Genomic DNA, 15,595 nt, shown 5'->3' with positions numbered 1-15,595 from the left:
AATCATTAAGTTATTGTCTACAGATTTTATTGTACAAGTAGCAATTCAGAAATAAAACATAACAATTAACAGTGTAGCCATAGTGTATATTACCACAACATATTGTTTTGTTTAAATGTTATAGTTCTTCTATTGAGTAACTTTTGGATTGTCTTCCAGCCTCTGGCCTGTACTCTGGGGTCTGCCATTGTGGGGGCATTTGAATGCTTACTGTCAGCCACACGTACTGTTTGTTTTGGCTGAGACAATGGATGCTTCCAAAATGGCTCCCTATTCCCTATTTAGTTCAATACTTTTGACCAGGTCCCATAAGGCTGGTTCAGAAATAGTGCACTATATAAGAAATAGGGTTCCGTTAGAGACGCTGCCCTAGCACCTGTTGTTGGGGAATCACATGGCAGAGCGAAAACTTTTGTAAAACAAGGTCAGATTGAATGCTGAAACAGCTGTGAATGATTTAGCCAGGGAGGTTTACAGAGGAGAGGTCTGTAAAGAAGAGATGCTCGCAACATCTGCATAGCATTTGACATGTGTCTAGTCTTGTAATTATGTCATTATGCGTGTAAAGGATTAACAAAATGAAATTCATTTGGTGGCACCGACCGATGGCTACTCAACTGGCCTTGTAATAAGCTCCACGTTGCAGGGTTGTACATTTTGATGTCAGGTTTTTATAATAACAAATGTCATATGGGAATCTTTTTTATTTAGCCTATAACAATTATTGCATTGCTCTTGGGTTATTTTTTTGTCAATGTTATTGATGTGATTGTGATCGATTTGATGTTTTGATTGATTGGGAAATGGAGGATATAATCCTAGTAACAATAATCTGTTTATAATTTAAAGTTAACAGTTTGTTCAGTAAAAAAAAAAAAAAATTCTCTGAAATCTGGTACAGATTAGACCACTTAATTATGGTGCTGTTGAAGTCTTATACTGTCTTTTCTCATTCTCCATTTCTCTGCTCTAACTTCTCCTATTGCTCTGACTGCCCAGTTGCCAGGAACAACAATACAAACAATGGCAATTGTTTTTTAAATGATGTGTGCGTGTGTGTGTGTGTGTGTGTGTGTGTGTGTGTTTACTGTAATTGCAGGAATGGAGGAAGCTTCCTGCAAAAAGGCTGCATTTGTAAGCTCGTACCAGGACAACATTGACGACTTCACTGTCATCCAAGGCCCTGCTGCGCGAATCCGACCCAAGAACCTCCCAGAAGACTTCTTCTCCTGTGAGTAACTGTTGCTGATGACTGTTGATGATGTCAACGTGTCACTTCCAGCTGTTTTCCTCCCTCTTCCTGGCCTTATGTTGAAACACCATTCAGTGTTACAGCTGGTCCCAATTCCCTCCTTCCCCCTTAGTAATGTGTAAGCATTAATTAAGGTAGAAGCTTCACCACTTCACTGGGGCAGCAGGTATCCTAGTGGTTAGAGTGAGCTGGCAACTGAAGGGTTGCTGCTATCAAATCCTAGATGCCATTGCCTTAACCCCCCACAACAGCAGCTCCCTGGCTTTCCGGGTGTGGCAGCCCCCCGCACATCTCCAAAAACCTGTATATATATATGTGTATGTGTATCTTTCGCAGGGGCTGGGTTAAAGTATTCGGTTGGACTATGTGTACAATTGACTAAAGTGATTTTAATCTTAATCGCCCTGTACCTATGCAGACCATCCAGATCTGCAAACATAACGGGAGGGATACAGCATTTGGGGATCAAAGGAGAAGGGGCAAAGTGGTTGAGGGCAAAGTGGTTGAGGGCAAAGTGGTTGAGGGCCAAGTGGTTGAGGGCCAAGGGGAAAAGGGCAAGCGGTTGGGTCCAAGGGGTCAAGAGTGATTTGGGAAGGGGAAGGTCATGACCCTTGAGTTACCAACTATGTCTGTTTTTATTCCCCCAGTCGACTATGAAGGCCTGGTGAAGAATCTGTCGGTATGTGAAGTTATTGTGCCCAGTTGACTTCTGTGTTAATAAGATGAATTGAAAAATGATTTGCTTGCCTTAGCTTATGTCAAACTGGCCTTTCCCTCTGTCCCTTCATTGACTCTCTGCTCTTCTCTTGCTTTGTGTTTTGAAGTGCAGGAGCCCTGACCAGCCCATGAGGCCCTACCTCAAAGAGCACCTTCCCAAACGGATGCACTTTGCTAACAACGTGCGCATTGAGAAGGCCCATCTCTACATGAAGCCTGGCTGGCAAGCAGCTCTGTATGTCATAACATAACTCTCTTGTTTGCTTTTTTTTTTTTTTTTCATAACACATTTTGTTTTTACATCTTTATTCATACAGATGTGGGATCTTAATTTGAACATGAGTAAAATAATCCTGCAAATGGGAAATTAGCTTTGATAGGCTATAGTTTAGTTTAGTTAGATCTACTGAGAGAAAGATAATTCTGGGTTTTCAATGAAGGTATGTAAATCACAAGACTCATTCTCTGTGACAACCGATCAAATTAAGATATGACATCTGTAGGAACCGTATACAGTATGAACCATAACCCTAAATGTAATTTCTTTGAAAACGCAACACTTTGTTTTATCACATAACCTAAGCTGCACTCTTGGCTTTACTCTGGCATTAAGCCAAAGTATCTGTTGTGGAATAACCTAAGTAAATAAGTACCGTTTTAAATATTTAATAGTTAGCCTACTCATCACGGTTCACTCCTTTTTCAAGTCATCAGTTCCAGGCAAAACTAAATCCACACCGGTTAGAACTACACATTATCCATTGACATTCACTTTAAACGTTGTGCCTACATGCACTTGTCCCTATATGCATTTCTCCCTACATGCACTTTGAAAGCAGTTACAGGTACTTGCAAAAGGTGATCCCACTTTATATTTATACGGAAAAGTACAAAAATGTATGCACTCACTACTGTGGGTCGCTCTGGATAAGAGCGTCTGCTAAATGATTCAAAAGTAAATGTTTAACTCTCGTTATGTTCGTCTGTTGCAATGAGACATTATTCGACAAGACGACTCCCTAGCCCTAACTTGACCACTGAAATTCTCAACAGCTGCCACATATGAAAAGTGATAGTTGGTCTCCGGTTAACAGAAAGCCTATTAACATACCAACATACATTTTGTTTTGCCCATGTTTGGGCATGTTTTTTACAGATGTCTTTAATGGGTGCTGAAAGCTGTTCCTTGTTGTTATGGTTGCCACAGTTGAGTATGTGAGCTATTATTTAGTTGGGCTGGTTTATACAGCTGTTCAATTGAAAACCCCTCAATTTTAGTGTTGTATAAATATATATAAAATACAGAACTCCGTGTCATGCCATTAGTAAAGATTGAAAAAGTAAGGGGCCTAGACACCTGCCCTGAGGAATTCCTGATTCTACCTGGATTATTTTGGAGAGACTTCCATTAAAGAACACCCTCTGTTCTGTTGGAGGTGTGATGTTTTTTCTAGGAATGGAATAATGTTTTTTCATCTCTGTTCATCCACAGACAACCTAAGGAAGTCAAGTACTGCACTGGTGGATTCCACGGCTCGGATAACGTCTTCAAAAACATGCAGGTCAGGGAAGGGTGAGAGGGATGATGCTGTACTTCCGTTGATACTCTGTGATATTACAGTATGGACACGTGGTTATGTACACATCCAGGGAAACCCATCCGAACATACTGTCTCTAACTAAAAAACAGCTAACGCTAATAGCTACATTACACTTGAATCACATGGAGATTAAAAAAAAAAAAAACACAACTAATTTTTATTTTGATGTGAAGTTCTATGATGAAAGCACTACAGAGAGGTAGCCTGAGTCCCAGATCTGATTGCCATCTCCTACAGATATAGCATCTTAATTTGATTACCCTTTTGTTGCTGATTTGTCACATGCGCCGACTACAGCAGGTGTAGGTAGACCTTACCGTGAAATGCTTACTTAACCAACAATGCAGTTCAAGAAAGAGTTTAGTTTATATAGTAAATATTTTTTTAAGAAAAAAAAAAATCGAATCAAAAGTAACAAAAAAAGTACATAACAATAACGAGTCAATGTGCGGGGGTACAGGTTAGTCGAGGTAATTTGTACATGTAGGTAGGGGTAAAGTGACCATGCATAGATAATAGCAGCATTGTAAAAACAAAGTGGGTGTGGGTGTCAATGTAAATAGGTCGGGTGGCCTTTGGATTAATTGTTCAGCAGGCATATGGCTTGGGGGTAGAAGCTGTTAAGGACCTAGACTTGGTGCTCCGGTACCGCTTGCCGTGTGATAGCAGAGAGAACAGTCTGACTTGGGTTACTGGAGTCTTCAACCATTTTTTGGATCTTACAAGGTGACACCACCTAGTATATAGGTCCTGGGTGGCAGGAAAAGCAAACTTAGTGTATTTGAGTTTTTAAAAGGTAATTTTCTTTTTTTGATTTTTTTGTTGAATTTCTACCCCCTTTTTCATGGTATCTAATTGTTAGTAGCCACTATCTTGTCTCATCGCTACAACTCCCGTACGGGCTCGGGAGAGACGAAGGTCGAAAGTCATGCGTCCTCCAATACACAACCCAACTAACACAGCGCGCATCCAACCCGGAAGCCAGCCGTACCAATGTGTCGGAGAAAACACCGTGCACCTGGCATCCTTGGTTAGCGCGCACTGCGCCCGGCCCGCCACAGGAGTCGCTGGTTCGCGATGAGACAAGGATATCCCTACCGGCCAAACCCTCCCTAACCCGGATGACGCTAGGCCAATTGTGCGTCGCCCCACGAACCTCCCGGTCACGGCCAGTTACGACAGAGCCTGGGCGCGAACCCAGAGTCTCTGGTGGCACAGCAGAGACTGGTGCCCTTAACCACTGCGCCACCCGGGAGGCCCTACGTTTGTAATTTTCACTTAAACATTTCAGACTTGATTTGCAGAAAAATGTATCAACGCCTACAAAAAAGTCCATTATAATCCACATTTCCTGTAGCTGCAGGATTATTTTCCTGCTGTAGCAAACTGGCTCAAATTAAGATCCTACACCTGTATGGCCATTCTCAGGCCAAATGTCCCAAACAGATCTGGGAGCAGGCCACTCCAAAGGAGCCCCAGTTTGTTAAATCATGCTTGACATTCTTTAGGTTAAATCAAGCTGTGTCCTCCGAGAGAGTCAAGTCTCTCCCAAAGTAAACCCACTGCAATACCATCACCTATAACAGTAATGTCCTCCCATTTGGAGTTGTTGTTTTCCCATGTACATTTTTACTAGGTTTACTAGGTTTTACTAGATTTCTCCCCGTCTCCATGTTAGTCTTTATGATCGGTCTGTGTATGTTTCCGGCCTTAGAAAATCTCTCCCAAAATAAGCCTGCTGAAATACCATCCCCTATAACAGTATGCTTTGTTCCCATTTGTGTTGTGTTTTCTCATGGCTATGTTTACTATAGTTTACTAGACGTCTCCCTGGCATCTCCCTGTTAGTCTTTATGTTTATAATAGGTCTGTGTATCTTTCTAGATGTGGTCACACCTGGAATGTGTTGCTATAATTATCCCTGCGACTTTACTCGCTAACCTAAATAAAACAGGTGCATGAGACAAATGAAAGTCTGCTGAAAATATCTTCTGTGTGTCTTGCTGCAGACCGGAAGAAAAGCAGACGTAGCTAGCAAGTAACAACATCACCTATTTAATTTAGTAGCCACCCACGTTTTAAAAGGGGCAATCAGCAGTTACTACATACATTTTTGGACTTATAAATGAATTATGTGCCCATTGACTCATGAAGAATACAAGTTAAGAATGCCTCAAACTGTCATACCCCATCAGAACCCAAAATATACTGTAAGTTTGTTTTACTTAAATGTTTGTAAACAAAGTAAATGTGACCAAACACTATACAGCCGCAACATGGTTAAAACTATCATTTTGATTTCATGGATGGTTAGTCCTTGCATCAATAGCTCTGAATTTGAGAGTGGTCGATTTCTCCAGCCCCAATCTCTCAGCTTTTTACTTAAACAAGGGCTGGGAGTCCCCTTGTTATTGTTTCTACTGCTGATTGCCGCTTTAAGGCTCATCTTATGATTATTTCAAAATGTTAATTGCTTTTCAACCCACCTTTTTGGAAGGTCATTTAAGTACTTAAACTCCCACACGGTTTACTTTTAGCTATTCTGATGTTTACACATGGTCTATTTGTGGTTTTGACTCCTTCGTAGGTGTAGGGAAATTTTAACTAAATGAGATGGTGAAATTGTGGTTACTTTGTTCTTCTCTCCATATCTAACATGTCTACTCCACTGTCATGAATAGCGTGTCTCTATCTATTTATGTGTCAGTTATTCTTGTGAAAATGAATTGTTTTTGTATTTTTCAGGCCATTTTTATCAGTTATGGACCAGGGCTGAAATACAAGACCCAAGTTGCACCTTTTGAAAACATTGAAGTGTACAACCTCCTGTGTGGTAAGCCTGTTAGTCAATGGACCATTTAACATGGGGACAATGTCCTGTTGCATAACTAGAAAGGATTAGCCTGGGTGCCAGTCTGTTTTCGCTCTCTTGCCAACTCCTGATGGAATTGTCATGCCAAAGGAGTGGAATGATATCTAAACAGACTGGTACCCAGGCTAAGTAATACTTCTCTAAAGTGAAATTATTTCAGCAGGCCGAACTGGCTTTACATTCATTATAGCATCATTTCAACCACTTCTATACAGAACTCCCAGGACTATTTCTCAACATTGTGATACGTTTCAAAGAGGATGTGCCAGTTGAGAAGGCCACAGCACCACCACTGGAAACTAAGTCCATAGTCACACAGCTATTCTGTACAGTTAGCCCATTAGATCAAATCTAGTCAGTTAAAGAAAATACCTTTTCAACTCTCTACTATCACTTTATTCCCCCCCCCCCCCCGTCTCTATCTATCACCCTCTCTCTTTGCCTGTCAGATTTGTTGGACGTTCCCCCTGCTCCTAACAACGGGACCCATGGGAGTCTGAACCACCTCCTGAAGAACCCTCCCCACCGCCCCGTGTACCCAGCTGAGCTCTCCTCTAACTCCACCTGTGAGGCCAGTGGCCTTGCCCCCTCTGACCACCTGGGCTGTAGCTGCAGCACCCGCACCAAAGCAGCGGTATGACCAGGGGGTACAATCAGGGAGGGGGGTGTATCCTCAAACTCGCACATCCATCCCCAGAGAGCAGGACTGGGAGGGGAGGGGTAGACAGAGGGTCTGTCCTGTCCATAACACTCTAAATCCTCAATGTTTGAAAGGTGCTTCATTGAAAACTAATATTTATCCTCACTTTATGATTGATAACCCAGAAGCACTCAGAGGGAGAGAAGTTGACAGACACACTAACATGCTGAAAATATATGTTTCAGGAGAAGACTATGAACAGGCAACTCATCAAAGACAATTCCAGTGAGTACACACTTCATGGGGTCTCTTTGTAATGGCTTAGTAGTAAAAGCTTTGCCAAACACTCCAGTTAGCGTAATCATGGCTCTATTTTGTCTATGATTATGTTTTTTATCACACCCTCCCCTCTCTCAGTTTCCGGAACCAAGGCTCTTCACCTACCATATGGAATCCCTCGAGTTCTCCAGGAGAATTCAGAGTACTGTGTCCTGCACCACGCCGACTACATCAACGGTTACAGCAAAGATACTCTCATGCCCTTATGGGTCGCCTACACAATTAACCCACTGGTGAGTCTTTATGTGCTTGTGTGAACGACCAGGTTTCATACCCAGGTATGTGTTAGTCTGCTTAGCTAAAGCCGAGGCATTTGCTTGGGGGAGTTAACGCAAGTCTTCAGAATCTTAGGAAATGTTACCCCTCACGCGAGCTTGGTTCTAAACCACCTCCATTACACTCTGGCTCTCTTTAATGTCTACAGATAGATAGTATGTTGTGTTGGAGATGCACTGTTGTATTATGTTTCTCTGGTTAGTGTTTCTCTGGTTAGTGTTTCTCTGGTTAGTGTTTCTCTGGTTAGTGTTTCTCTGGTTAGTGTTAGTGTTTCTCTGGTTAGTGTTTCTCTGGTTAGTGTTTCTCTGGTTAGTGTTAGTGTTTCTCTGGTTAGTGTTTCTCTGGTTAGTGTTTCTCTGGTTAGTGTTAGTGTTTCTCTGGTTAGTGTTTCTCTGGTTAGTGTTAGTGTTTCTCTGGTTAGTGTTTCTCTGGTTAGTGTTTCTCTGGTTAGTGTTTCTCTGGTTAGTGTTTCTCTGGTTAGTGTTAGTGTTTCTCTGGTTAGTGTTTCTCTGGTTAGTGTTTCTCTGGTTAGTGTTAGTGTTTCTCTGGTTAGTGTTTCTCTGGTTAGTGTTTCTCTGGTTAGTGTTTCTCTGGTTAGTGTTTCTCTGGTTAGTGTTTCTCTGGTTAGTGTTTCTCTGGTTAGTTTCTCTGGTTAGTGTTTCTCTGGTTAGGGTTTCTCTGGTTAGGGTTTCTCTGGTTAGTGTTAGTGTTTGTGTTTCTCTGGTTAGTGTTAGTGTTTCTCTGGTTAGTGTTAGTGTTTGTGTTTCTCTGGTTAGTGTTTCTCTGGTTAGGGTTTCTCTGGTTTGTTTCTCTGGTTAGTGTTTCTCTGGTTAGTGTTTCTCTGGTTAGTGTTTCTCTGGCTAGTGTTAGTGTTTGTGTTTCTCTGGTTAGTGTTTCTCTGGTTAGTGTTTCTCTGGTTAGTGTTTCTCTGGTTAGTGTTTTTCTGGTTAGTGTTTTTCTGGTTAGTGTTTCTCTGGTTAGTGTTTCTCTGGTTAGTGTTTCTCTGGTTAGTGTTAGTGTTTGTGTTTCTCTGGTTAGTGTTTCTCTGGTTAGTGTTTCTCTGGTTAGTGTTTCTCTGGTTAGTGTTTCTCTGGTTAGTGTTAGTGTTTCTCTGGTTAGTGTTTTTGGCTAGGAAATGAAATAAGTTGTAAAGATGTGTGAAGTGCTGAGAGCTGAGCTGCTGCCTGGCCCTGCTAGCTGGCTGTAGATCTTCCTAACTCGTGCTGGCTTTCATAGCTTCTTGTGTTTGTCATTATGTGGTGAAAACCTCAATGTAAATCAGGACGTCTCTCTACAGTATATCTATCCCTGGCTTTCGTTCTCTCAACATCCTCCTTTTATTCCATTACTTTCTGTCTAAAAGCTATTAAGAGGATGGAAAGTAGATGATTCATGGTTTTATTTTATCTGAGGAGAAGGTAACGGGAAAAGCATTATCCTAATGTATATATTGAGTCAACCCTGCAATAAGGAATGAAACCAGGTTCACATAACTAATACCAGAGCTCAAGAACTGGAATCATCTCTCTCGTCCCCGTCAGAACAATGTCCAGCCACTGAGTCCAGTAGCGGAGGCCTGTGTCCGTGCAGACGTCCGTGTGGCGCCGCTCTTCAGCCAGAACTGTGTCCGATACAAGGACAACCCTGCGCTGTCCTACGGCCTGCTGCATCCACCCAGTGAGGAAAGGGAGATTACACCCCAAAACCTTTTGTTAAATACCTACTCCATATTACTGGACGTGCATATAGCCAGTGGTGCATCAGATTCTAACACTAAATCAGGACAGTTCTCATACAACTTTTGAAGACCAGTTGATGATTTAAATGAATTGTTAAATGAAGTGTTTAGTGTGTGTGTGTTTAAGTGATTAATTCATGTTGATGTTTCAGATCTGGGTGCCAATGGAACAGAGGCAGAGTCACTACTCACCAGCAACATTGCGCCCATGTACCCTGCTTTTAAAGGTGAGCAGGTCAAGCTAGCTGGCTAAGAGACAGATAAATCTCAGGTACTGTGCAATAATAGCTCAAACACTCAACCAGGTATGTGTGATTTCTTATGGACATGCAGCTTCAGGAAATGACTTCTTAGGACCAAGTGTGTCTTTGCATGATGCATGTATAGGCCTACTATAAGATTGCTCACTGGACTAATGGGTTTGTTTTATACTGATCAAAAATAGAATAAAATACCATGTAAAGTGTTAATTCCATGTTTCATGAGCTGAAATAAAAGCTCCCAGAAATTGTTCATATGCACAAAAATATTATTTCTTTCAAATTTTGTGCAGAAATATGTTTACATCCTTGTGAGTGAGCATTTTTCCTTTGCCAAGATAATCAAGCTACCTGAAAGTTGTGGCATATCAAGATGCTGATTAAACAACATAATTGCACAGGTGCTCCTTGTGCTGGTGACAGTAAAATACCACTCTAAAATGCAGTTTTGTCTCACAACACAATCTCACAGATGATTTGAAGGAGCGTGCAATTGGCATGTTGACTCCAGGAATGTCCACCAGAGCTGTTGCCAGAGAATTTAATGTTCAATTCTCTACCATACGCCGCTTTAGAGAATTTGGCAGTACATCCAACCGGCCTCAGAACCGCAGACCACGTGTAACCACGCCAGCCCAGGAGATTCTTCACCTGCGGGATAGTCTGAGACCAGCAACCAGGATCTTGACCTGATTGTAGTTCGACTGTTGTAACCAACTTCAGTGGGCAAATGTTCACCTTTGAAGGCCCCTGGCACACTGGAGAAGTGTGCTCTTCACAGATAAATCCCGGTTTCAATTGTACTTGGCAGATGGCTGATGTGGCGTCGTGTGGGCGAGTTGTTTGCTGATGTTAACGTTGTGAACAGGGTGCCCCATGGTGGCGGTGGGGTTATGGTATGGGCAGGCGTAAGCTATGGACAACGAACACAATAGCATTTTATCAATGGAAATTTGAATACATAGATACCATGATGAGATCCTGAGGCCCATTGTCCTGCCATTCATCCATCACCTCATTTCAGCATGATAATACACGGCCCCATGTCGCAAGGATCTGCACACAATTCCTGGAAGTTCAAATGTCCCAGTTCTTGCATGGCCTGCATACTCACCAAGGACGCTCTAGATTGGAGTGTACTACAGCATGTTCCAGTTCCCGACAATATCCAGCAACTTCGCACAGCCATTGAAGAGGAGTGGGACAACATTCCACAGGCCACAATCAACAGCAGCCTGATTAACTCTGTGAAGGAGATCTCGCACTCCATGGTTGGTTGGTTGACTGGTTTTCTGATCAACACCCCTACTTGTTTTCTGAACGGTATCTGTGACCAACAGATGCATATCTGTATTCCCAGTCATGTGAAACCCATAGATTAGGGCCTAATGAATTTATTTCAATTGACTGATTTCCTTATATGAACTGTAACTCAGTAAAATCGTTGCAATTGTTACATGTTGTGTTTTTGTATTTTTGTTCAGTGTAGTTTCTATCAGTTTTACTTTTACTCTTAGGCTTACTCTTACAGCATGTAACACTCCCAGCCTGCATCGCTATTCTATTTTGAACTAGCCTTGGCCAATTAGGTATACATTTCAGCCCAAAGATCCAACTGCTGAGATAACGTACTAGGACAGTTTTTCCCCTTGTATTTCCTGTTAGATCGTACCATTTTTCCTAGGATCTAAGGTTCTAGTTGAATAGTGGAAAAAAGCTGACTCCATAGTAAATATTTAACTCAATAACAAGCTGTAGATTTAGGAGCAGGGTTTAAAACTCTCACACCAACTGAGAAATCTCAGATTGGTCTGTCAACATAAAAGCTTCCATGTGAATTAACATGATAATCTGACCATGGTCATAGTGAGCCATATTTATTCAGTAGACATAGGATCTCTGTTACATTTTGTCTAGGGGACAGTAGTGTACAGTAGTGGTGCAGCAGGGCGTTACCATATCAGGCAGTGGTCACGGTAAAAACCCAGCCCACTCCCTAAGCTCTCTTTTAGTGTTTTATTGTTCACTTTCCATTCTGTGTAACTGGCTTGACAAAAGTGATTGCTTGCTATGCTATTCTAAAGAAGGGGAGTTTGTTACGTTTAAAATCCCACCCCATTTTGTACTCTCTGCTTGGCACGTAATGTCATTTGTGAGAACATGAGCACTCCTGATGCAACATTCCGATAACAACTTGTGGTGTAGTTACTCATAGACCGTCAATGTGTTGGTAGTAGACCTAAAGATGTGTTCCTGACTTTCCCAGACAGACAATGTTGCTAATGTGGTGTGGGGTCATGTCTACTCTGATGGAAAATAATAGCACAGCGTTTTAAACACTGGGCTGTAGGATACTGTTTGGGACTCGGTTATGGGATAGCGGTTAGGATGGTACAATATGATGCCATCTTGTGGGTTCCATATTGATGAAAGGGAGATGCAAATGGTTGTTACTTTTGTTGATGCCCGTGGACACAGGTAATCCATCATAAAAGGGGTTTATTAAGTGTGATATGTCATACAAGGGGATTTTGTTTTTTAAATCCATGAACAGAAGCACTCTGTGGATAACTTTACAAACACTCACTGCCCTCTGGTGGCAAATGGTGAAAGTCTACAGAGTAGAAATGCTGATCTAGGATCAGCCCCCAACACTGTCCATTTAATCACATTTATTATGATCTAAAGGGCAAAACTGATTCTAGATCAACAGTCATACTCTAAGACATTTTTGTGAATACGGGCCCTGAAGACATTGTTCAGTAACTTCTTGTTTTAATAAGTATATGATTGTATGTTTGCAGCTGTTTGGACGTACTTCCATGATGTCCTCCTGGTGAAATATTCCCAGCAGCTGAATGGGGTCAACGTTATGAGTGGACCTATCTTTGACCAGCACTACGACGGACACTTTGACGCTCCTACAGTTAGCACACCACAGTAAGTGTTCATCATCCATGCGTGTTGTTGCTGCTGGCTTTTTTTTAATTCTCAGTTGTACATGAACATGTTTCCATCTTTCTCTCCTGCAGACATGAGGCTCCCATCCCCACTCACTTCTATGTGATCCTGACCAGCTGTGGAAACTCTTCCTTCTCCCCTGCTGACTGCCAGGGTCCCCTGGAGACCACCTCCTTCACCCTCCCCCATAGACCAGACCACACTGAGACCTGTGCTGTGAGTCACACCGCTCTGGCTGGCTGTCCTACTCTTTCCTACTGGGTCACCTGAAAAGCCTGTTGAGGAAATGTAACATGTCAACAGACCAAAGGATGGCTGAGATAATCAGACCTGGTTTAAATAGATGCTGTATGTCAAATACTGTCAAATACTTGAGCAGCACTTCATTTAGTTAGCCGTGTACAATGCAACCAATTAAATCGTCTCAAATGTGCACATTTCAAGCTAAATCAGCTGCACCTGAAATATTTTCAGGAATTTCAAAGTATTTGATTGTGTATTTGACCTAGGTCTGGAGATCATATGGGATCCTCTAGTTTTGCTGTTTAAGATAATCTATGAATATTATTAGTGACTCAGCCCTCCTTTTCCTCCTCCTCCCTGTCTCCTCAGAATGGCTCAGACTTCCGATGGGTCCAGGAGTGGGCCCAGTTCCATGCTTCCCGGGTCCGAGACATAGAGCTCCTGACTGGACTCAGCTTCTACCACAACAGGATATCAGTGGAGGAAACGCTACAGCTCAAGACATTTTTACAGACTTTCTAAGATCCCAAGAAGTTGCCTCCGGCAGGTTTTAGTACCATATTTTGTTATCGCTGTAAGGCCTTATTACACATATGCAAGTAAAAAGGCACGGGCTAAATGTGTAGCCTTGGATCCCATTAAATTCAAAAAGGTGTAACACTTATATTTAAGTGCATAAAGAGGAAAAAAAAGCTGTACTGTTTAAGTGAGAAATTGCCTGAAAGTCGCTTGAACCTCAATCATAGACTTTAAACCAGAAAGGCATACACTGAAAGAAGCCAAAGTTATGAGACATAATATAATAGACCGTTGTCTGTTTGGACTTGAGCCAGAACACTGAACCAAAGAAGTCATCATTACAGTGCATTTGGAGAGTATTCAGACCCATTTTCTTGTTACAGCCTTATTCTAAAATTGATTAAATAAATACATCTACACACAATACCCCATAATGACAAATCTAAAAAAAAAAAAAACGTTATAGAAAAACTGAAATATGACATTTACATAAGTATTCAGACCCTTTGTCATGAGACTTGAATTTGAGCTCAGGTGCATCCTGTTTCCATTGATCATCCTTGAGATGTTTCTACAACTTGATTGGAGTCCACCTGTTGTAAATTCAATTGATTGGACATGATTTGGAAAGGCACACACCTGTCTATATAAGGTCCCACTTGAACCCAATCGAACATCTCTGGAGAGACCTGATAATAACTATGCAGCGACGTTCCACATCCAACCTGACAGAGTTTGAGAGGATCTGCAGAGAAGAATGGGAGAAACTCCCCAAATACGGATGTACAAAGCTTGTAGTGTCATACCCAAGAAGACTTGACTGTAAACGTTGCCAAAGGTGCTTCACCAAAGTACTGAGTAAAGGGTCTGAATACTTATGTAACTGTGATTTCAGTTATTTATTTTTACATTTGCAAAAATGTCTAAAAACCTGTTATTACTTTGTCATTATGGGGTATTGTGTGTAGATTGAGGGATTTAAACAAATCTATTTTAGAATAAGTCTGTAACGCAACAAAATGGACAAGTCAAGGGGTCTAAATACTTTCCGAATGCACTGTAGATCCATCTACCACTCTGCTGAACCCCAAACACCCCTCTTTCATCCCAGAAAAACAAGGGGAAAGAGTGAGAATGGAAGAAAATACGAGGAAACCGGCATATAAATAGGAATTCTATTTGACTAAGTGATTATAATAGCTGGGACATTCTCAGGAAACCTCAGACATTCTGGAATGCAAAAGTTAGTAACGGCCACTGGCCGAAGGCCTGAAACACTGCCAAAGTGTTTGACTCCGATGTCTGTGATTCGGAGAGTTGGCTGAAAGACATGGCATGGGTGCTCAAAATAAAATGTTTAGTCTACAAGAACAAAAACAGGAAAACCACACATTCCACACACATGTTCATGGTTGCACTTGCCAAATGGTGTCATTGTATGTTTGACTAGATAGTGTTTTTATTTTGTTAATATCAATGTTTTTATATATTGAGTTTATTTTTATTGCTCTGTCACTGTAAATTAAAGGTTGTGAAGTTGATGTGGGGAATTGGGATTAAATTCTTGACAGGACTATTGGTGTGTGCACATAAGTATGTGGTGTACATGTGTTGTGGTTGCAAATACATGTACATGTGTGTACTTTGGTCGTGACCGGAACTTAAAGTAATACCAAGATTAGCATGACTCTAAAATACAAAGTATACAGTGTATGAAACAAGATATGCAGTACATGACATCCAATGTACAGTTGAAGTCATTAAACTCGTTTTTCAACCACTCCACAATTTTGTTAACAAACTATAGTTTTGGCAAGTCGGTTAGAACATCTACTTTGTGCACGACAAGGAATTTTTCCACTTATAATTCAGTGGGTCAGAAGTTTACACTAAGTTCACTGTGCCTTTAAACAGCTTAAATTCCAGAAAATTATGTCATGGCTTTAGAAGCTTCTGATAGGCTAATTGACGTCAATTGGAGTGTACCTGTGGATGTATTTCAAGGCCTACCTTCAAACTCCGTGCCTCTTTGTTTGACATCATGGGAAAATCAAAAGAAATCAGCCAAGACTTCAGAAAAACAATTGTAGAACTCAAGTCTCATCCTTGGGAGAAATTTCCAAACACCTGAAGGTACCATATTTATCTGTACAAACAATAGTACACAAGTACAAACA

The 15,595-nt window shown here is 41.5% G+C and overlaps 1 protein-coding gene across 1 annotated transcript in view; it reads left to right on the top strand.

Annotated features, from left to right (window-relative positions):
- Positions 1-14,959, top strand: part of LOC139414987 (ectonucleotide pyrophosphatase/phosphodiesterase 1) — a 47,731-nt gene extending 32,772 nt beyond the window's left edge. The window contains exons 13-25 of the mRNA XM_071162674.1: positions 1,100-1,231; positions 1,900-1,931; positions 2,077-2,204; positions 3,462-3,531; positions 6,316-6,403; positions 6,892-7,076; positions 7,328-7,367; positions 7,500-7,654; positions 9,239-9,374; positions 9,588-9,662; positions 12,500-12,635; positions 12,728-12,872; positions 13,269-14,959. Of these exons, the coding sequence (XP_071018775.1) occupies positions 1,100-1,231; positions 1,900-1,931; positions 2,077-2,204; positions 3,462-3,531; positions 6,316-6,403; positions 6,892-7,076; positions 7,328-7,367; positions 7,500-7,654; positions 9,239-9,374; positions 9,588-9,662; positions 12,500-12,635; positions 12,728-12,872; positions 13,269-13,421 (1,475 nt within the window). The 3' untranslated portion in view covers positions 13,422-14,959. The remainder of the gene's footprint in view (positions 1-1,099; positions 1,232-1,899; positions 1,932-2,076; positions 2,205-3,461; positions 3,532-6,315; positions 6,404-6,891; positions 7,077-7,327; positions 7,368-7,499; positions 7,655-9,238; positions 9,375-9,587; positions 9,663-12,499; positions 12,636-12,727; positions 12,873-13,268) is intronic.
- Positions 14,960-15,595: the final 636 nt, after the last annotated feature.

This window comes from Oncorhynchus clarkii, chromosome 8 (assembly GCF_045791955.1).
Source record: "Oncorhynchus clarkii lewisi isolate Uvic-CL-2024 chromosome 8, UVic_Ocla_1.0, whole genome shotgun sequence".
NCBI classification, from domain to species: domain Eukaryota; kingdom Metazoa; phylum Chordata; class Actinopteri; order Salmoniformes; family Salmonidae; genus Oncorhynchus; species Oncorhynchus clarkii.
Note: the sequence above shows the minus strand (reverse complement) of the source record. Positions and strands in the feature narration are given on the sequence as shown.